Genomic DNA, 17404 nt, shown 5'->3' with positions numbered 1-17404 from the left:
GTACCTGCTTCATACAGGTTAACCTTTTCATTGCAGCCACAACCAGCCCCCTGGGACCTGTTACACTTGCAACACAACCAGCATTAAAAGTTTGACTTTTTGTGAAATGCTGAAGTGTGAAGTGATTAAATGCTTACTTGGTAAGAGTCATTATGTTGATTCGCTAAATATGTAAGTGGAGCCAGAAGCCGGTTAGCTTAGCACAAAGGCTGGAAGAAGGGGGAAACTGCTCCTAGTTAGTGAACATTAGACCATTGCCACCTTCGCACAGAGCCTCTGTTGCTACTTCCTCATCTTTATTCTGAACTAAACTTTCCAGCTGTTGGCTGCAGCTTTACATTCAGAACCGGTGCTGTGCATGAGCTGAATAAATGCCTGCTTAGGGCCCCCGGGCCATCAGAGGGCCCCTGAGAGAGCTTGAAATGTCTGGCAAAAAAACTTGGATTCTTTTTGATACGTATGTCAGTTGAAAAGATCAGATATCAAAAAGGAGCATACATTATGAAGACAATAGTCTGGAGTCAAATCAAATGTTGTTTTGCGGCCCTATTTATATTTACCATAAAGACATGAAATTGGTTTCAGTCTTTTCGTTTAACTCTCAGCAAGAAAGCAAATCAACATATTTCCTAAAATGCCAAATGTACTTCTTTCATGCTTTGCTTAGTTTTGTTCAAAAGTGAACACAATATGAACCATTACCATATTCATGCTGTGGTGAATTGCTTTCACTTGATAACTTTTGTGCCATTTCTATTTTTTTATGTTTTGCTAGTTGATTTACTTTCATCTTTTGCTTTGCTGAATATTCCCCCGCATGGGGAATGGCTGTTTAGAACAAAATGGCCTTCTGGCATTTCTGCGGTAAAAATATCATCACATTGATGCAAAACCTGGAAACCATTTGGACAACTGCATGGACATCTCCATTACCAGCCTACTGTATGAACCCAGAATCAGCCAGACTGAGCAGTCTCAAGCACGTTGGTGGCCCTCCTCCTCCTCTGACACGTTGAGACCTGACGTGCAGCCTGTGGTCTCTATCAAACCTGGAGGACAAACGTCAGCTGTCTCTGTTCCTGGAATCTGAGCATACATTGAAATAAGGGCTAAATAAAGTTACGTTAATATTTCTGCTTTTGCTGATCTACCCAGCCTCTGTCATGTCTCTCTAATGTTTTCCCAGGAGGAGGAGGGTGGGCTTGTTTAAGGCTAACAGTAGTGTGCTATGGGGAGAAATGAAAACCCGCCATTTTGCTATATGATGATGCTAACTGTTCCCTGCACAGTTGTGACATTTTGTAACTGCTGTTTACCCTAGCAGTTTTAAAATAACAGCGTAGTCATCCTGAGCCAAAACTTTTTAGTATCATGACTACAGCGCAGTGTGTGCATATATATTTGATCCTCACCTGATCTGAAACCATGTCAAAATATAACCAGCTTCTACTTTGCTTCCTTCCTGCATTCCTTTGCAGCTTTACAGCAGCTGTGACACAGACACCGAACAGGAGACACATAGAGCTACACTGTAGTTTATTCATTCATACAAATTTGTGTTATTGACAGCCAGCTACAGAGGAAAGCAGGCCCAAAAGGTAATGAAACACTGAACCATAAAATGCTCCCATCATTCAACCACATAGAAAAGACATACAAAGTAATTGCACAGGTTGATGTACGTTTGACGTACAATCGGTTTCCCTTTTTAACACTGAACTATGGGGAAAAGTTTGGAATATAAGGCAGGGGGATAAATAACTTCTGACATAGCCAGAATTGTTGATGGAATGTGGGTTTCAGTTAAGATTGTAGCAGGATTCTCTCCTCTAATCTTGCTTTGAAATGTTCATAATATCAAACATTTGATTCCTACACTTGCAACAAATGCAATCAACTACAGTACAAGAAAGAAATAGTTTTGGAATGCATAACTATGGTAATCATAAGGCATATTTGGCAGTTTTCTGTAGTGTCTGCAGGGAGCTTCCTCTCAGACGGACGTTCCTTCCTTCAGCTCCACGTATTCTCCCTTGAAAACCGAAATAAGAAAAAATTAGATTTAAATGTAGCACTTTATCAATCCCTTCTTGGGGAAATTAGATTTGTACACTCTGTTCCTAGTTTTTTTTCATTACACACACATAAATACATCTGCATGTTACCATTTTCAAAATCCCTGTCACTAAAGGAAATAACAATAACAGCCTCCGAGCTAGCAACTTACCCTCACCTGCCCACTGAAGGTGCGAATGCAAACAAGCTAGCAGCAATTACCTTTTTGTTCTGCTGGGATTTAACTATTTTTATGGCAGCCCCTCCCACATGCAAATGTTCCACTAAAACAGGAATCCCCCACATTCTGGCCTTAGTGCCGTCCAAGACGATTGCGATTGGTTTAAAGAAACACAAACAAGCCAGAACATTTTCTTCCTTACACCAGAATAACGAGTGCAGTCAGATTTTTCCCAGTGCTGTGGAGACTGGTCAGTCCATGCGACCCAGCTTTTAGCATTAAAACGGACGTGCATACTTAAACAGTCTGAGCATAGAGAAGTGTATAAGTAGCCTTGAGATCACAGCTGTCTCACCTTGCCTTCCAGGTGCTCCTGTAGTGTTCTCACCGTGTCTCTCTCTTTGGTCAGCTGCTCCTGAGTGGCTTTGAGAAGCTGCTGGAGCTTGGTGGCTGCCTGGCCCAGGTCTTTGGACAGCTTCTTCTCCTTCTCCAGGCGCTCCTGTTTCGACAGCAGTAGCAAACATAAGTTCAAATATAAATATTTAATACACAAGACATGCAATAAATACAAATGTGGCCATGTGACCATAAAATTGCAAAATATTTCAGCAACCTTTTAAAATTCATCTCATTGTCAGTTAATGTTACTTCTTCCTGATTCTTTTCACGGTAAGAGTTTACTGCAAGTCATTTAAAATTTTCATTTCCAAAGTGTTTTATTTTTTTTATTTCACTGCACCATTTTCCCCAATGACCATTCCATTTCAACATACCGCTTTTCATCCCAAACTCTTCATATGTCAATCAAGACACACAGGTAAGTAAATGATTGCCCATTCGTTCATATTGAAGTAACAGCCGAGTGGCATTATGAAGTATAACTGTTTTGGAATAAAAACAGCTTGAAATAAATCAACCTGCAATAAACTCTCTTGCAAAATATATGCATGTATGATAATAAGAATGAGCTGAGCTTATCATTCATTTTATGTCTTTTTTTTATTTAATATCGAACACTTGAGCCATAAATCAAGTGAGGATGAGTGCTTTAGAGACATAAATACCTACTGTTGGAGAAAATAAATGCTCTCCATCTATCAAGGTGATCAATACCTCATAAAACAATTTTAAATCAGTGTTAAAACTATAAAAGCTGATCAGTGTGTTCAGTTCCTGTTAAGAGTGGGAGCCCCTGTTACTCTAAGTTACTCTTCAGGGGATGAGATTTCTAACAATAACCTAACCCAAAAATAAATAAATAAATAAAAGCATTAATTACAATCAAATACATGGATGCTAGGTGTCATTTGTTACTGCACCTTGAGCTGAGCAACATCTTCTGTGTCAGTTTGTGGCGACTCTGCAGAAACCTTCAGGAGATCCAGCTGAGCCTGAAGTTCTGTTATAGTCTTCTGGGCCTGGAGGTTGACAACACACACACTTTAATGCTACCAACTGAGAGTCTATTAGTCTCCCTTTGACAAGACTGTATCAACGACGGCTGATACCTGCTCAAACTCTTCGGAAAGCTGCTGCGTTTGAGCCTCCTCCCTGTGCAGCTTCTCGGTCGTCTGACTCAACTCGTTCTGGACCTGATGGCAGACAAAAACAGCGCACACACAATGAATGCATACACAAACAAAAGGCTAACACATACATGTGTGTATGCAAACATTCTTGTGCCAAAGCAGCAGCACTATACACACACACACATACAGACACACACGGACATAAGCTGCAGGACCTGTGTGCCAAGTTAGTAGCCTCTCGGACGTTTTTCAAGTGAAAGGCTAAAGTCAAAAACAAAAATTCTGTTGCTGTAACGTACAAACAAATATCTGAAAACAAAGGAGATGTGAGCATGCCGAAAAAGGTGAGAAAAAGCAGTGGTTAGAGTCAGTCAGTCAATGCAAATAGTGGTTAGCATAACCAGCTGCTGTGTCAAGAGGCGTACTGGACGGACTGGAAAAACAGCACTTCCTTATCAGTCATCTGTTACCCTTGTGATCACATCCTTGATTTGGGACATGGTTTTTACTACATGTTGAAACTGATCACAAAGAACATAATATTAATAAAATCCAGAGTACTAAAGCAATAAATATATTTTGGGGATTCCATATCAATTTCTAGACGGGTTCATTTAAGGGGTGATTGGAAAACCAAATAGTAAGAAACGAGATCTCAGGAGAAGTGTGCCGGTCACTGTCCAGTACTCTCTGAACAGGAAGTGAAGGGTGCCCTGCGACCATTGCACCCTGACCTGACGGGGTTGAGCATCAGCGAGGCCATTCTGTTCTTGTTGAGCCTGCATCGTAACCTCGCCCAGCTGCTCTCTGACCTGAAACAGGAAGTTGTCACTAGTCACTGGTTGCATAACCTCCCATTCGTTAATGTCCTTTGTGTCACAAGTTACCAACACCTTGCCCTGTTGGTTGTTTAGGCTCAGAAGGGATTTCCATGAGATTCAAGATTCAAGATTGCCTTTATTGTCATTGAGCATGACATGTCAATGAAATCTGCATTGCAAATTTCTGAACACCTTGGCATGTGGCATATCATAAATAACACCTCAGTCACACTGGTGTATGAAAGTGTAAATATTGTCTGGAAGGGAAAGCAGGTTTAGTGAGTAAAGTCACCTGTGCAAGCTCTTCCTTGTGTGCCTGGGCCTCCTTCTGGGCCAAATCCAGCTGGCTCTGACACTCTGACAGCTGCAGTTTCAGCTGAATACAGAGCACAGAAACAGTTTTAAATTATAAATTTAATTATATCAGAGTGTTTCATCAAGTATGAACTGTTAATTCTTTACATTGACCACTATTTCTATAATAGTTCATTAAACAAGAAAAGCCCTCTAAATCATATTGATCAATTGATTAAAAGGTAGAAATTGTGACCTGAAACGTTGTCTGAATCTGGATATTTATCTCAAACTACCCAAGCAACCAAGAGTATAATCCAAAGTACAAGATAAGATCAACAAACAAAACATAATTAGCATTCATTAATAGTAATGCTGAAATAATATTGCAAGAATAAATACAAATACAGAAAATAGATGAATTTACTACCTTGTGTAAAAATGTTTTTTGAATGCAATAATAAACTTCAAATTCTAATAAGTACGTTCACTGCCTGTTCCACTGAGGTTGCTGTGATCTGTAGATGTGAGCTGCTCATGTACCTGCTCCATCTCCTCTGAGGCCCCCTGGTTGTCAGACTGCTTCTCCAGCTGGGCTTCCAGGAGCATCATCTGCTCCTTCAACTGCAGAGAGAACCAAGATGAACAGTTTTACATGTGAGCATGTGTCTCTAACCCGCTATCTTATCTCAAGTTAGTGTGGGAATAGTCCTCACCTGCTCTACACTTTGGTTTTCCGCCTCCAGTTTGCTGGCCTTCTCCAAAGCCTGGTAATGTGCGAGACGGACTATTGTGAGGTTTTAAAGGTAACAAAGGGGGACCCGCACATGGTGAAAAAAAAAAAATGCCATGGAAATTTCAAGCAGGTATTGTAACTAACCAGCCTCAGCTGTTCCTCTGAGTTAGCCATCTTGGACTTCCATACCAGCTCTTCTTCCTCCACACTCTTCTGCAAATGTTTCAGCATTCCTTCCTAAAGGAGAAGGGACATGGGATTAAATGAACAGTATAAATTGCCTCCAAATTCATGCAGCTCACATAAAACAACAATACATGAATACACACATACTTATTTATGTGAGTCACTTACTGTTTCAGCCAAGACTGTCCTGTACTGTTCACATTCAGCCTGCAGAGAGCCATGGCTCTCCTCAGCCTCCTTCAGTTTCTCGAGCAACTCCTGAAACAAAGGAAACACGTTCAGAACTGCTTCTGCTGGACTAATTCAACACAGTATATTGTAACAGATTAATACTGTGGCTTACAGGCAACGCTGTGCTCGACTGAGACTCCTGGCTCTGCTGGCTGAGAGCCTCCTGAGCTTTCTGCGCAAACACTTGTAACCAGTTGGACTAAGTGAGGAGAAAAGCACATTATTTTACAGAATGACCAAAATCATCAGGATAAAAGATCAATCAGCGACTCCCCTATTCCTACCTGCTCTGTCTCTACAGGTATCTGTGGAAAGAGTGTCTGGAGAGTTTCTTTGGTTTCAGTTTGAAAGGCTGTCAGCTCTGCCACAACGTTCTGGCAAAACAAAGGATGGCATAATCAGAAAGGTGATAAAAAGCAAAGCAGTCTCGATTGATAAGCCACTAGTATGTAGTGATGTGTAGTGTGGAAAGACAGCCTTACTGCATCAGTGGTCTTTTCTCTCACTTCTCTCAGCTCCTCTTGTAGTGATGTGATAAGGGCTTCCTTCTCAGTCAGACTAGCCAAAGAAACAAAATAGACAAAATGGAGATCGATGTATAACAGACCTAACAAGATGTGTCACTGACTTTTGTTTCATATGCCAGCACTCGTTTACCTGTTCTGTAGTAGTTCCAGCTCTGCAGAGCTATCTGACGACTGAAACAGAGTAAAATAAAAATGAGTCACTGAGTCAATGGTTTGTTCTAAACGGCAGCTCTGGAGGCAGAATCATGTGGCACATCGAGAGGCACACTTACTGGTGTGTTGTTAAGTTGCACCATGCCTTCCTTGAGGTTTTTAAGTTCATCCTGAAGTGATGTGATAAGACTGGCATCCTCACTAATGGGACACATGATTTGGATTAGGTGTAAACAAGCAGAAAATAAACAAAGGTGTGAAAAAGCTTTGAGTCAAAGTGATGGACAGTAAAAAGCACAATACCTCTTATTTCTTTGCTGTAGCTCAACAATAGTGCTCTCCTGTTAGAACAGATAGATGAGACTTTATTGATCTCACAATGGAGAAATGCACATTATTTGTAATTAGCAGTGCCACCTTCCACATCTTTGTGTGAATTAAAACTTGGTAATAGATCTAACAGCAGGTGTTTGCAACACTTACAGCAGCTTCCTGCTTCATCTGCAGTTGCTTCACCTCATCATGAAGTGTGCTCAGCTGGTTGTCTCTCTCCTGAAGGCTGCAGTGGGGGTATAGCATTTCGATCAGTGGAACAGCTCTAGATCTGACGTTGATTCGGAAGAAAAGACGCTCACAACACTTACCTGAGCTTTAGCTGTTCCAGTTCTGCAGCATTCCCCTGCTGAATCAGACACCACAAACATCCTTAGGGGTGATTATATGCGGTCAGACATCTGGCCACTTCAGAAAAGACAAACCGACAATGTGTCCTACCTGTTTGTTATCCTCCTCCTTTTTGGTCTGACTGGCCTCCAGCAGTGAGTTGATGGAGGCTACCTGCTCTACAAGTTGTTTTTTCTCTGCCTGGGTCTCCTCCAACTGGGCAGTGAGGGCATCCACCTGAGCAGAGCGCTCCCTGAGCTCCGCCTCCAATCTCCCAATACACACCTGAAACTCTGCAGGAACAAAGGCCATTGTTAAAACACAGCAAGCACGACTTGTTTTGTATTTTATATTCTGTGATATAAATGACAGCTCCATATTCCCAAAGCTCAGGAATTAAGTAATTTTTTTCATCTGGCAACCATTAAGACCATGTTCCTCCATGCTCTGACCTGACAGTGTGCTGCTGTCCTGCTGGGTCTTGTCCAAAGAGGCCTGCAGGCTGCTGTTTCTACTCTGTGTTGTTCTGAGCTCTTCGCACACCTCCTCCAGTCTCCTCTGTAACACCTGCTCGCTTTCTGAATGGCTGGCCTGTCAACAAAATGCATCAGCATGTCATGTAAAACAGCAGGGGGTAACAAAGATTCACAAAAATATCCTCCTTGGCACCGTTGATTCACAAGGCAATAGCTGTGCATTAAGACTGTACCTCTTTTCTGTTACGTATCCTAAAAATATTGTATTTCTACATATTCGGCGAAAAAGATGCAATAGAATACTGACAGATAATTCAGCTATAGGACAATCAGAATATGCTTTGAGTTGATGTTGTGTCATATGAAGCTAAAAATAGACATTTTAACAGCATGTGAAGTCATTTGCTTGGAATTTTCTAAAAAGGAAGCATCTTTTAGGAAGTGCTTTGAACTTCAGGGTAATTTGAGATGATTAGCCCCTACGACAGTCAGCAGCTGATTGCTGATGATGACTGAAGGCCGATCAGTCTAGCAACACATAGACATTTCACAAAGGCAGCAAGACCCATCAAGCCAAAAATAAACTTGTATCTTGTGACGTGAGCGACTGTATAATACATGTGAAGGCATTAAAGTGCTCTTAAGGGATGTTTGTGAATGATTAACTTAAATCACTTGCTCCATTTAACTTAATAGTTGAGATATCTGTGTGTGTGTGTGTGTATATATATATATATATATATATATATATATATACACACACACACACACACACACAAAGACAATATACTTGTGATTTACTGTCTGATAGTCACACGTAGTGACGCAGTTACAGAGGGCTGGAGAGGAGAGGTGCTTGGACTCGCACACATTCCAGCTGGTGCTGAGAAACATTTTCCCTTCAGCCCCATTATTGTATGGCCGCATTCCAGCCCAGCCCTGGGGTCTATGATTACAAGGCAATTAAACTTCCCATAACATTAGAGGGTTGGAAGGTAGGTGGGAAAGGTCTAGGCTTGCATTTTGCAGAGACACTAACTCACTGACTGCTCAAACAAGAAACAGCATTTACGAAGTACAAAAAAAGATGGAATAAATATGTGAAAACTTGATCTGCCATTTCTAATAGAGATGATGTGGTGTTCCCACAGGCCAGGCCAACCTGCAGCAAGGTGAGCTGCTTCTCAGTAGTGGAGACCTTAGCCTCCAGTCCTTTCCTGATGTGCTCATCAGCAAGCAGACTGTCTGTCTTCTCTCCAAGTTCCTTGGTTAACTTTGTGCATTCCTGACGCAGCTTGGCCAGCTCCGCATTTTGTCTGAGGACAGAATAAAAAAAAAGAGAGATGCAATAAGAGAGACACGGGGAGAAAGAATCAGGGCCTCACCAAAATATGAGCCAACCTTCAGGTCTGGTACAAGCATGCCTTTGAATTTCAACACCTTGTACTCAATAGTCACTTTAATTAGCATCAGTACAAAGAGCAAAGATGCCTGTCATTATGGAACATTGCGTTCGTTTCATTTACTGCTAGAGAAAACACTCACTTGCTCTCAGCCTGGCTAGTGGCTTGGTTGAGGGCGTCACGGAGAATAGAGTTCTCCTGCTGTAGACGGGCCAACTGGGCATTGGGGCCTTTTTCCAGCTGGTCCTGCAGGCTGAGGATCTGTAAAATTATTAGAATTTTTTTTTTTTTTTTTTTTTTTTTAAAATAAACCAGCCATGTTGGACTCTCACACTATGGACAGCTGTTTTAAATCAGTCTCAAGTCAACTGAGTTTCAAGACAGGAGAAACGACATTTTCACTTTTAATTAGCAGTACTCATCTGAATTGTATGTATGAGAACTGACCTTTGCATTGAGCCCCTGGGTCTGGGCTACATGGTCCTGGTAACTGGCCTGCATGCGAGCTTGCAGAGCAATCATTTCTTGCTCCCTCTTACTCAGTTGGGAACTCAGCCTCGTCTCCACATTGGCCACCTTGGATTTCTCAGTGGACAGCTCCTGTTAACAGACAGCATGGTCAGAAAGCACATTCACATGTAGAAACTTGCTTTAACAGTATCATAACATCCTGGCCTTTCCTCATATTGTGATGTCTTAAAATGTACAGGTCAGACTGTCATGACTGTTGCTGAGCAACCCATCGTACCTAACGGTGGACTTTCCCTATCATATACTGCCACCCATAGGCTAACAAAAGATATTACACATGTAACATATGTAATCTACATGTAAATGTAATGGATAGATTACTATGAAACTGAGAAAGCTCTTTATGCTTTACTGGATATGGCCTGTGTGCTAGGGTAAACTTGTTAACTTTCCTGTAGTGTCACCTTCAGGACAGAAAATAAACTGCAATCCAAATTTCTGTACATATTCATGCTTGCCACAGAGGTAACTCTTCATTGCTTCAAGCTTTTTCCTCTACTGCCATCATCAGGCCAAGCTGTACTTCTTGCCTCAACAGTAGAAAGAATCCTAGAATAGCAAAGAAATCCAGCAATTTTGTTTTCTGCTGTAACGAGTATTAGAGTCTCATAGGGCTGCCAGGATAGCAATAAACCAGATAATGTTTTTGTGAAACGAATTTGGCACCACATTATTGATCTGAGAGACACTTGTACATCTAACCTTGGTGAGTTCTCTGAGACGGTTCTTTGCTGCAGAAGCATCCTCTTGCTCTGCTGCCAGCTGTTTCTCCCTCTCCTCCAGTTGTTTCTTCAATATAGCCACTGGGTCTCCTTTCTGAGTGGCCTGAAAATGCATACGTACACAGAAAGACAGCAAAAATAAAGTGGGTCTCCATAAAAGTCTCACTAGCATTTGGTGAATTATCAAGTGCTTGAACATTCTTAAGTGTAACGGTTGTCTTTTTTTTCATCACTGACTGCAGTGTCTCATACCATGTGCCATGTGTCCTGAATGATGCCGACTTTCTCAGACAGGATCTCGATGAGCCTATGAGCCTCTCCCTCACTGAACACCATGCTACTAATGGTGGACACCAGAGCCTTGTAGGGCAGGTACAGTGGAGCATCAGCAGAATCCATCGCTGCCACTAAAGAGGCAACACAAAACATGTAAATGAAATGCACAAAAACACAGTGGCATAAATATAAGGAATTCATAATTCATTTTAAGTTTAAAACTAAAAAGCAAGACATTCTAAAGCGCTTTAGGCTGTCACAGTGAAGTCTGAATTCCCACACTGCCTCAGGAAAAGGACAAGGATGCGACTTGTCCTTTGGGTCTGGGGCCCTGGGCAGCTTCCGATGGCGAAATGGCGGGGCACTCTAGCACCAGGCGGAGACAAGCCTCAGGCAAGGGAGAACCCCACCTCTCCCTACCCATTGTCAGGGCACTGAGAGCCTTTGTCAGCTAACAAAACAGGGCAGTGGTGTTTGGACAAGCTGGCGTGCTCTATGCCCTTCAGAACTGAGTGCCAGACATTACCCACAACTGACATTGGCACTACTTTCCACGGATACACAGCTAGAAGTTCATCAGCATTGACAGGGTATTACTGCCTTAGATTGTGAGCGTGGGCGTGTGCGACTCGACTGTACAGCCATGTCCCTACTCCACCTTCAAACATTCAAGTCTGAGTGCTATCACCAGTGTTACAGCTAACGTAGTTCCAACCACTTACAATTTAAAGGAAAAGGCTTACTTTAAACAATGACGGTTCTAGTGTAACAACATATTGATAGACTACAGTGGCTTTGATCATTGATATGCAGGGAAGGATTTGTCAGTAAGTATGGTAGCAGTGTAGCAGAGAGTGTAAGTGTAGCAGAGACATGCAGAAGCACTGATGTGGACACAACCGAGGTCCAAACTATACATCATTCATAACTGCAGGTTATGTGAGCCTTCGTCAAGCTGTGCATTATTCTCTTCCCACGCTATGCTGAGATATTCTGCAGATTCCAACATTTTGCAAAGTGTTCTCTTTAATAGCAACTTCAGACCTGTCTACATAATGTAGTAAGATAAAATGAGCATTTTAAAAAATAAAATAAAATGCACAGTTACAACTGCAAATCTCTAGAGATATGTCTAAAACAGATCTTCTTACCAGGCTCAGTCTTTTTCTTGGAGGCCTTCTTCTTGGGCTCCTGTGCTTTACCAGCAACAGTGGGCGCCTGAGATCCCACTGGGGGTACTGCCATCACTGGGACATCTTTAGTGACAGCCTCCAGCACTGGGGCAGTCTTGGATGGAGCTGGTGGAGACTTTGTCAGGGCTGTAGCAGACTTGGTTGGGGCAGACTTGGTTGGGGCAGGGGCAGACTTGGCTGGGGCAGGGGCAGGGGCAGACTTGGTTGGGGCAGGGGCAGTCTTGGCTGGGGCAGGGGCAGGGGCAGTCTTGGCTGGGGCAGGGGTAGACTTGGCTGGGGCAGGGGCAGTCTTGGCTGGGGCAGGGGCAGTCTTGGCTGATGAAGGGGCAGTCTTGGCTGGGGCAGATGCAGAGGTTGCTTTAGCTGGGGCAGGCACAGGGGCCTGGGTTGACTGAGGGACTGCTGAGGTCTTGAGTGGTGCAGGGGCAGCCACGAGGGGAGCTGACTGGGTAGAGGCCGGCTCAACCTTAGCCACCTTCTTCTTTTTTTTCTCTTTAGGTGAGGGTGCAGGTGAAGACTCGGTAAGAGGCAGGCTTGGTTCAGCGGTAGTCTTGGGTTGGGTGTCTGCTGGTGCTGGAGCTGCAACTGGTTCGACCTCCAAAGCAGGGACAGACTCGGGGGCAGGAGCAGGAGCAGCAGCTACAACTGGGGCAGCAGCAGACTCGATGACTGTTTCAGCTTCAGCTTCCTCTTGAAATCTTTCAGGCTCTGGGATCTTTCCATTGGGCTTTTCTTCCTTCTTCTTTCCACGGGTCTTCTTCTCAGATACTTTGTCTTTTTTCTTTTTCTCTGAGCGAGCAGACTGTGTCTTACTCAGCTCTCTGCGTTGTTTAGCCAGGGCCTCCTCATAAGAGGTCTCCTTCATGGAGAAGGTGGACACAAGAGCAATCCCGACAGCAGAGATCACCATGAATCCACCAAACACCATTATCCCAAGGGTCTGGGGGTCATAGATATCCATTGTTCAATTTCAGTTAACCTAAAAAGAAAGTGGCAGACATGTCAACACAGTTAACAACTTCGATGATTATTTTCTAAAAGAAACAGCTTACTGTAGACAACCAAAGACCAGGGATTTCTATGAGGGTAGAAAGAAGTTGATAAATTAATTTAAAGGCCAACAGTATTTCTCTGTGCATTGGCAAAATGTACAGACTGGCAGCTGTATTAAGAGCGCAGTTGATAAAATAGAAATGTGATTAAAGCCTTGTGGAAAACAACTACAGCCTTTACCTTCAAGCGCCTAAAGGTGTCACTGTTAGCCCCATAATCGTTTGCTCTAAGGCAGACTACATAATGCAGACCAGCAAATCTTATCAGCAATCTGTGTGACAAATAACAGCTGCTCAAAACCCATTTGTTGCACTGTATCGAGATGTTTCTAATATTACATGAGAGGGGTAGAATGTTAGAAACACCTTTCAATATAATGCAGTTCAGCACAGCACCACCACCCATTACATGCAATAAACATAAAGTGGACTTATTATCTTTCTGACAGCATCAACAAAAAAGAATAAGCTTTAGAAAAGTGGAATTCATGGCAGGGCTGTTTTATTCAACAGTATCTAATGAAAACAAACGTATGTGTTCATACAGCTCAAATTCACCCTCACAGTTAAATTTCTCACTTCATTTTTGAAGTAAAGCACTGAGCTTTCTGAGTAAGTACAGGGACTGAGACAAACAAAGCCAAAGTAAACACAATTAAATATCAGCACCAGGCTTAGAAACCCCCCACCCCCCCTTTTTTTTAACAGTTATAATTTCTTTGCACCTTGAAGTGATCATTTTGGATTACTACTGTTACTACTGTTGTAAGGTGGCTCAAGATGAACTGAAATACAGTGATCCTTTATGAAAACGTAACTCATCAGCAGAAAGCCCCATTATTTTGGCTGCATTATACAGCAAAGAAATACACAAAAAATATTTCTGAAAAGAAAATTAAATACCAAGAAACTCAAGCCAAAGGGGTTACAGACAAAAGTGGACACAGCACAGAAAGTTACCAGCAACTGTCAGAACTCCCAACAGCTGGCTGATGGTTAGAGTTAATTTCCTGCCACAAAAAAAACCTATCCCCTAAAGGGGCTTTCAGCTATCCCTTTAAGGATCTTAAAGGCGCTTGTCGCAAACGGGAATGCTTAGCCTGCAGGGGAGGAAAGTTGGCTGAGAGTAGATGGCAGTTTAGGGACACAAAAAAAGAAGGAAAAAAAAAAACTTCTTGAGGCGCTATCACTTATATCCCTCTTTATATTATGGCTGAGGATTTTATCTTAGAGGAAAAATATATAAATACAAAACAGCGACAGTGTGGAGGTTTGTTGTTTTAAAACAAACCAACTTTGCGACACAGCAGAGGAAAACTGCTGAGCGACTTTTAGATGAATCGAAACAGAGTCCAGAGTCCTTGTTCATTGCAGCGTATAAATGCTATTAGTTGAAGGGAAGAGTTTGTAGAGTCTCCTAATGTCACACGCTAGTTCATCTCCACTCAGACTCAACTGAAAAAACGGACTTTCCGATTATTAAAGTGCATCCCACGGTCCTTGACAGATAGGACAGTGGGATGAAACTTAACAACTTAGCTACCCTGTAAGTCTTAGGTATCTTGCATTCATTCATCGGGAATGGAATAACTACAGGGGTGCATTAGTATAAGAACAGTATTAAGCTAAAATGAATCTCCATGAACGTTATCAACACATGGTGGTAAAATATGCATATATTTTCGTTCCTTTCAAGACAAAACTTGTCTTTCATTACTTTTCGTTTCAGACACGCTGCAAGAACACGAACTATACGCACAAAATTGTACACTTTTTAATCCATACTTTGGCACAAACGCATTGACTTCCAAGAACTTCTAATATAATTCATTTAATATGAGACTATTACTAAAATTACAATACTGGGACCACAACTGTAAAAGGCCTCGTAGATTTACCAGGCAAGGACAGCCTACATCGTTAGCCATTCAAACAAGCAGTAACACAAATAAAGAGTGTGTGATCCTGTAATTATCTTTATGCGATATGCTTTTAATCATTACTTGCAAGCTAGTACTGTAGCTAACACTTTGAATCAATGAACTTGGCTGTCTTCCTGCATATTGTTGTCTAAAGTGTCGGTTTACGTAACAAAACCGCGCTCAAAAAGCTATAATAAAACTGTGAAGTAAATAGCTGGAGAGACTAAAAAAACTAAAATTACCTTAGCTAACTTTAATCGGCTGTCTTTCCGTACTAGTAGTTAGCTCAAGAGTTAGCAGGGATAGCTTCCCAAGCTAGCTAACGGTGGCTCAATGAATAAAAAATGCGAGATTCCCACACTTACCTCGCTGAATATGGAGCTACGTCTACTTGCTTCAAAGGGAATGGAGCGAGGGCAAAAGCTTTGAGTTGTAAATTAAGGGACTGTGCAAAGCTACCTAATTATCCAGCTATCTAGCTAACAAGCCTTTTTTCCCAGTGCTCTCCCCCTCACTCCGCTGGAGAATCCGTGGTCTGCTGTGAAGTCGTGGCACTTCGAGCTGGCTAGACGTGCTGGCCCCGTGCCCCAGATAGCTACCATAAATCCAGAAGGCTGCTGATTGGCTGGAATGCCCTCAGGCCGGAAATGAGCATGATGGGAGCAGTAGTCTTAGAAGTGCATGAAAAGGCTAACTTAGTCGGCCCGTTTTCAGTCGAACAAAAGTGGTTTGTTTGAAATGGAATGTCACTAAGTACAGTTTCCCAAATAATGTGGTGAAGTAAATCTTTACAAGCAGGCAATCGACCTATTTCTTAGTATTTTGATAGACTTTACTCTTCTTACACTTTTTCACTCCATTACATGTAGGCCTATATAGGGCTACAGTTAGGTGTTACAGTAGTAGTTTTGTTTGCAAAAAAACATACTGTTTCCCCCTTTATTTGACTGTTAAAATCATATTTTACGATTCCATCTGGCTGCAACATGCAGCCATCAGCTCGTTCTGTTCAAGATCTTTGAAGCTACATGATGCTTGCACTGAGAAAAATATGCAAACATTTATTGAAAAATAATTTTTCCCCAAATCCAAAAATTCAGTATCACTGGAAAGTTGGTTATTTTTGTTCTATTTAAAATAGCCATGAGTTTGAACAATGGCCTACCTGGCTACACAGCATTAGTGGGACATTCTTTGCATCAAGTGTGTATTTTTAATGCATGTCGTATCTCTGATGCATATGTAAAAGCACTCTACTGCTAATGCTACACAGATCCCTCCCTTAGTACTTTATTGACAGTAGGACTTCTACTTTCAGTTACATTTCCCTTTATTGGTGACAGCACTTTGCATGGAGAACATTTTTCCTTTTTACATTACTAGACAGACCGGAGCATCAGGATCATCACGGCTACGGGCCACCCAGAAATGATCATCTTTTGTCACGCCTGCAGTATAACATTGTCAGTACTTGTGACGTTCAATTCTGACATTCCTTCTTGGAAGATTTGTTTACCACACCTGCTATTACTTTAACGCCTATAAAAACTAGCACAGGGAGATTACAGAGATTATGTATTAATGTGATGCATTAACACAATGTGAAGACTTAAATCACTGTGTGCCTGGAACTGCTGATGAAATGAGTAGCTCCTCTGCTCAAATAATGGAACATTTTTCTGTCCACACCCGAGGTCACTCATTTGAAAACTTTTTTACAGCCATCCTTGAGACAACCTCTCCCCCAGCTGCTTAAAAAAAAAACAGTTTGTTAAGTGGAGGCACTTGTTGTTCAAGTCAAATCACAGCTTGTCCTTGTTATGCATCAGTAAACTGTACAGTAAAGAATTTTAATGCACATGAACCAGAGTCAAAGATTTTCTCACACTGACACCTGCATTCTGCCAGCAAGCCTACCGAAAGTTCAGCATTGGCCAGATTTGCTCACCAAAGGCTGTTCCTTGCTTTAGTATTTGTATACTGTGATCATCAAGATGATAACTACACTTTAGTTAAACAACACTGCATAAACTGCTGTGAAATATAAATGATTAATCACACTCAAAATATTTCTGTTGTGTGATAAGATAAGACACTTTTGTTGTTGGTCCGTGCATGTAAGTGATTTAGAATTTGAAAGGACATTGTGTTTGTGCTGTGTGCATGAAAGTAAATGACTGGAAAAGGCAGGGCACACTAACCTAGCAAAGATTTGGCCTTTGGTCCTTTAAGCGTTGTCGACTTGTGTAAAGGACAGAATTACATTATGACAGGAGGAAAATACTTGTCCTTCACAGTGTCTATGACTCCTACGTGATATAAAACTTAGTTTTGACATGAAATTGCTGTGGAATTTACTGATAATCACAAAGAATTACGTGATTTCCCACATTCAATTTATTTTTTTTTAGTTCAATTCAACTTTATTGTCATTATACTCATAGACATATAGT

At 41.8% G+C, this 17404-nt stretch overlaps 1 protein-coding gene across 3 annotated transcripts; it reads right to left on the bottom strand.

Moving 5' to 3' along the window:
• Positions 1 to 1519: 1519 nt before the first annotated feature.
• On the bottom strand, positions 1520 to 15494 carry rrbp1a (ribosome binding protein 1a). Of its 3 annotated transcripts, none has more exons than XM_041947973.1 (27): positions 15317 to 15494; positions 11936 to 12956; positions 10761 to 10915; positions 10489 to 10611; positions 9703 to 9855; positions 9398 to 9516; positions 9015 to 9168; positions 7829 to 7967; positions 7488 to 7669; positions 7358 to 7395; positions 7197 to 7272; positions 7017 to 7054; positions 6833 to 6914; positions 6691 to 6731; positions 6516 to 6591; positions 6318 to 6407; positions 6146 to 6232; positions 5971 to 6060; positions 5761 to 5853; positions 5597 to 5647; positions 5424 to 5504; positions 4879 to 4962; positions 4500 to 4577; positions 3745 to 3828; positions 3556 to 3654; positions 2592 to 2735; positions 1520 to 2032 (listed from the first exon to the last, which is right to left on the bottom strand). In XM_041947973.1, exons 2-27 carry the CDS (start codon positions 12936 to 12938, stop codon positions 1994 to 1996), a joined length of 3399 nt encoding a protein of 1132 aa, XP_041803907.1. In that variant the 5' UTR covers positions 12939 to 12956; positions 15317 to 15494; the 3' UTR covers positions 1520 to 1993. The 3 variants fall into 3 exon arrangements, with proteins under 3 accessions (XP_041803907.1, XP_041803908.1, XP_041803909.1); XM_041947974.1 differs by having other exon boundaries at positions 7358 to 7392; XM_041947975.1 differs by lacking the exon at positions 4500 to 4577.
• Between the last annotated feature and the right edge of the window lie 1910 nt (positions 15495 to 17404).

Source organism: Chelmon rostratus, chromosome 11 (assembly GCF_017976325.1).
Source record: "Chelmon rostratus isolate fCheRos1 chromosome 11, fCheRos1.pri, whole genome shotgun sequence".
Taxonomy (NCBI): domain Eukaryota; kingdom Metazoa; phylum Chordata; class Actinopteri; order Chaetodontiformes; family Chaetodontidae; genus Chelmon; species Chelmon rostratus.
This window is presented reverse-complemented; position numbering and strand designations above follow the sequence as displayed.

Coding starts and splice junctions, on each gene's coding strand:
- rrbp1a (XM_041947973.1), bottom strand. CDS start 12,938: ATGGATATCTATGACCCCCAGACCCTTGGGATAATGGTGTTTGGTGGA. Junction 3,655..3,744: donor TTTCCGAAGAGTTTGAGCAG/GTATCAGCCGTC, acceptor GTCAACCTCCAG/GCCCAGAAGACTATAACAGA. Junction 2,736..3,555: donor AAGATGTTGCTCAGCTCAAG/GTGCAGTAACAA, acceptor CTGTCGAAACAG/GAGCGCCTGGAGAAGGAGAA.